Source organism: Desmodus rotundus, chromosome 6 (genome assembly GCF_022682495.2).
Source record: "Desmodus rotundus isolate HL8 chromosome 6, HLdesRot8A.1, whole genome shotgun sequence".
In the NCBI taxonomy this organism is placed as follows: domain Eukaryota; kingdom Metazoa; phylum Chordata; class Mammalia; order Chiroptera; family Phyllostomidae; genus Desmodus; species Desmodus rotundus.
In genome coordinates, this window is record NC_071392.1 from 85,246,441 (window position 1) to 85,250,523 (window position 4,083).

A 4,083-nucleotide genomic window follows, 5' to 3' on the forward strand; every position below is an offset into this window, starting at 1 on the left:
GAAATATCCCTACAGACAATATCCCTCATGAACACAGATTAATAAGCCTTTAGAATCCCAGCGTATCAAGCGCAGCAGTGAAAAAGCAGAACTGACCATGACCCAGGGGGTCTCTCTCAGCATTATGTAGTCATGACTGTTGACATTTAAAACCACCTCCAGGAAGTTTCACATCTCAAACACGAAAATGTAAAAAAATCATATGACGATCTCTATAGATGCTTAAAAACATGTGATACATTCCAACATCTGTTCCTGATAAAAACTCTTCTTAAATTAGCAGTAAGAGGAAACACCCTTCCCCAATCCAGGGCATCTGTGAAAAATCTAGGGTTAGTAACATTTCTGAAGGTAGACTGCGGTAAGGTAAAGATGCACACAGGCATCCCCAGATCCAACACTAAAGGTAGCACGAAAGGGGGGATAGTCATTTCAACAATAGTGCTGGAAAACCCGTATCCGTAGGGAAAAATAATGAGTCTCAATCCCTACCTCACTCCAGGAAGCGCAGTGGGCCATAACTGGCCTCTCCCGGCCCTTCTAGGGACCAGAAGCTAACCAAGATTGTCTACATTTTTGACTGGTTGATGAAAATAAAAGGAATAATATGTTGCGACATAGGAACATTATAGGGAACTCTGATTTCCACGCCCACACACGAAGTTTATGGGAACACGGGCCCCCTCCGTCCGGTACACACTGTCTCTGGCTGCCTTGACGAGCCGGTGGCAGAGCTGAGTGTCTGGGACAGAAAACCAAACTATTTACCTGACTCTTTACAGAAAGAGTTGGCTGACTGAGCCATAAACAAAGTGACTGTGAGACGGGTCAGCATTCACAACGATCTAAAAGCTTCTGAAAGGAAGTACAGCACCTTCCTTCCTGATGTTCGGTTAGGCAAACATTTCTTAGACAAAAAGTATTCTCATCTCTAAAAGCACATGTTTCTTTTATAAAATTTTAAAATCATATTCATTAAAAGATATTAAAATATATATGTACCTATGCGAAAGTACGTATACACACAATATATATACTTGTATATTTGAAAAAGGACATGTATCCAAAATATAGAATATTCCTACAAATTAATAACGCAGAGAGAGAAGTAATTCAGAAAGAGCAAAGGAGTTGAGCAGAGTGATTCCCCAGAAAAGAAAATATATAAGTAGGTAGTACTTTCTTCATAGAGGGTTTCTTTCAGCTGCTGAGGAGATTTCCTGGCTGACGGGAGTCCACCATGGGTGCTCCCCAGGAATCACTGGGTAGAGAGAGCTTTGCTCAGGTCCTGCCACCCCTGCCCTGGGCAGCTGCATGCATGGCGACCTCTTTCCTACAACACTCATTGATGAGATTTACAATTTTTATTCCTGTTTTGGAAAAAGGCAGCATGCCTCCCTCACCACCACAGGGAAAGAGTGAGCCCGAGAAAGGTACACAAGAAATCAGCAGAAGCTGTGCAGAGTCCTGGGGGTTCTTCCATGACTCACTTAGAACCTGGCCAGCTCTGGCATTGTCAATAGCGCTGCTGCACAAGTGGCCACTTGAGGGCGCTGTGGATCCACAGAGTGAGATGCTGTTGGTCCTCTGTGGGAGAGGGAGGGCTCATGAAGATAGACTTAGCTTGGTGCCTGCATTAGGGAAATTATCTGATGAATCACAAGTTCACTCATCATAGCTTTTTCCTTAATGGATATGCTGGCGTGTTTCTCAAAGCAAGAAACAATGAACTTGGCCTTGCATGAGTGGTGGCCTCTATTGAGCCTGTGCTTGGTGGAGAGTGTGATGTGGCTTCAGTGAGGAGCCTGGAAAACCCAAACCAGGTGTTCAGGAAGGAGCATCTACTCTGAGGCAAAGAGAACCTGTGCAGATGAACACCTGCCCTGTACCCTAAGTGTCCAACTCAGCACAGCCAGCTGCACCTGCTCATAGGAAAATGGACAGAACAGGGAACACAGGACCAGCTGATCCTGTCCTAGGATGCCAGTGTGCCTACTGAGGCCAACAAAGACAGAAACAACATAATAGTGACGTCACAGGCAAGTCCTTCAACAGAGCAAAAGGAGGGGCAAACCTCGGCTCTCTCACCCAAAGCACCCGAGCCCTGAGCAGGGACATGGCCAGTCATGTGCTGCCTGAAGCCTCCAGGGGCACCCAGATACTCTGTTGTGTGACCTTGTGTCTCCTGCGTGCAGGTGAGTCTCAGGTCAGGTGGGATGTCCCTCCAGCACAACTTTTTCAACTGTTGCGGGAGTGTCCATCTACTTCCTGGGCTGGTCTCAGCTCCGTCTCGTTCCCCTACAGAGTCAATGCCGGCTGGAGTCACCCAATCCCCAAGACATCTCATCAAAGGTCGTGGTGCGGAGGCCGTTCTGAAATGCCACCCAATCTCTGGACACAGCAGTGTGTACTGGTACCAGCAGCCTCGGGGGCAGGAACCCAGGTTTCTCATTCAGTATTATGAACAGCAGGAGTACGGGAAAGGAAACTTCCCTGATCATTTCAAAGGAAAACACTTCAGTGACTACAGCTCTGAGCTGGCCATGAGCGCCTTGCAGCTTGAGGACTCGGCCATGTACCTCTGTGCCAGCAGCATAGACACAGCCCTGCAGGGCCCGTGGTTTTCTGTACCCAAACCCTCCTGTCTCAGCTGATGCCACAGGCAGAGGGAGGGAGCCTCAGCGGAGTTCCACAGATGGATTTCATTGCTTTCTACCACTCTCCCTGCCCTGCTGAGCTCAGCCAGAGCTTTCCTGAATGTTCTCCCAGCTCTGCCAGCCCCGTGCAATTCCCAGCACAGGCAGGAAGCCCTCCTCTGGGACAGAGTGGAGGTCACACTGTGTGCTGTGGTGCCTGGTCCTGGTGGACACCCTGTGTCGAGTTTACAGAGGGGGAAGCACTCAGGGCACCATTTCACAGACAGGGAGCTGCAGGTCCTGGACGTTCCAAACGTGCCATGCACGCCCTCCTGCCTCCCCACGCCTCTGAAGTCAACAAGCCCCTGGGTTCCAGGGTTCTGCCCGGGCCTTGGTCCATTGGATAGAACACAGTATGCTCTCTCCCATTTCAAGAGCATCTGAGTTCAGATGGTGAGGTCAAACCTCAGGAGTAGGGTACACAGCTGATCGCCTGCCAACTGCTAGGACATAGAGCCTCAAGCCAGAGGACATATGTCTCTCCTGTCATAGTTCCAGACAGAGTGAGGCCATGATATTCTCCTAAGAGAGTAGCTAAGTGATTCGGGGGGGAGGGGGTTCCAGTGTATTAAGACATGCTGGGAGGGAAACAGAAGCCCTCTCGGAATCTCAAGCAACATTCTGGGAGCTCATGCAGGGAATGGGCCTTTCTAAACCACTGGATGGGGTTAGGGAGGGTGGGTCTCAGCCTGCCCTCAGCTCTGCCACTTCCAGTCAGAAAATCTGAAATCGCTACATCTGCCCAGGTGAGGAGCTGCAGACAACAGCTGAGCATCACGTCCTCCTGGCGTCTGATTTCGGACTCCATGTCCTTTCTCACTGCTGGGTGATTGTAGGTGCCCCTTGAGGTGATGTCAAGATACGCGGTCACAGAAACAGGGTCACCTGAAATTATAAAGGGATTTTAACTAAATGAAAGTAAAAATAAAACACATCAAATTGGTAAGATACCACTAAATGAGTATTTAGGGCCAAACCTAAAAATTAGGGAATAATTCGCTACTCATCCTGAGCCACTACTGTGATGCCCCGTCAGAAATAGATATCACCAAAACAAACAAACAGAAAGTCCTACAGACCAATGTATCTCATGAAAACTGATTAGTAAGCCATTTATAATCCCAGTGTATCAAACGCAGCAACATGTAATGAGGCTGATGCATCATGAACAGTGGGGTTTATCTCAATAGAATACATTCATGACTACTTAACAATCAAACACAAGTCCATTCGTTTAACATCTCAAATACTGGAAAATCAATATCATATGTCATCTCTACAGATGCTGAAAAAACGTGTGAAACAATCCAACATCTACTCCTGACAAACATTCTTCTTAAATTAGAATTGGAAACATCCTTCCCCTAATCAAGCGCATCTATGAAAA

The 4,083-nt window shown here is 47.6% G+C and overlaps 1 gene segment (V, D, J or C); it reads left to right on the forward strand.

The window, feature by feature from the left end:
* Window positions 1-2,116: 2,116 nt before the first annotated feature.
* LOC112299870 (T cell receptor beta variable 5-5-like) lies at window positions 2,117-2,654 on the forward strand. The segment is given in 2 exon segments: window positions 2,117-2,195; window positions 2,305-2,654. Coding segments are annotated over 2 exon segments (429 nt in total).
* The last annotated feature ends 1,429 nt before the right edge of the window (window positions 2,655-4,083 follow it).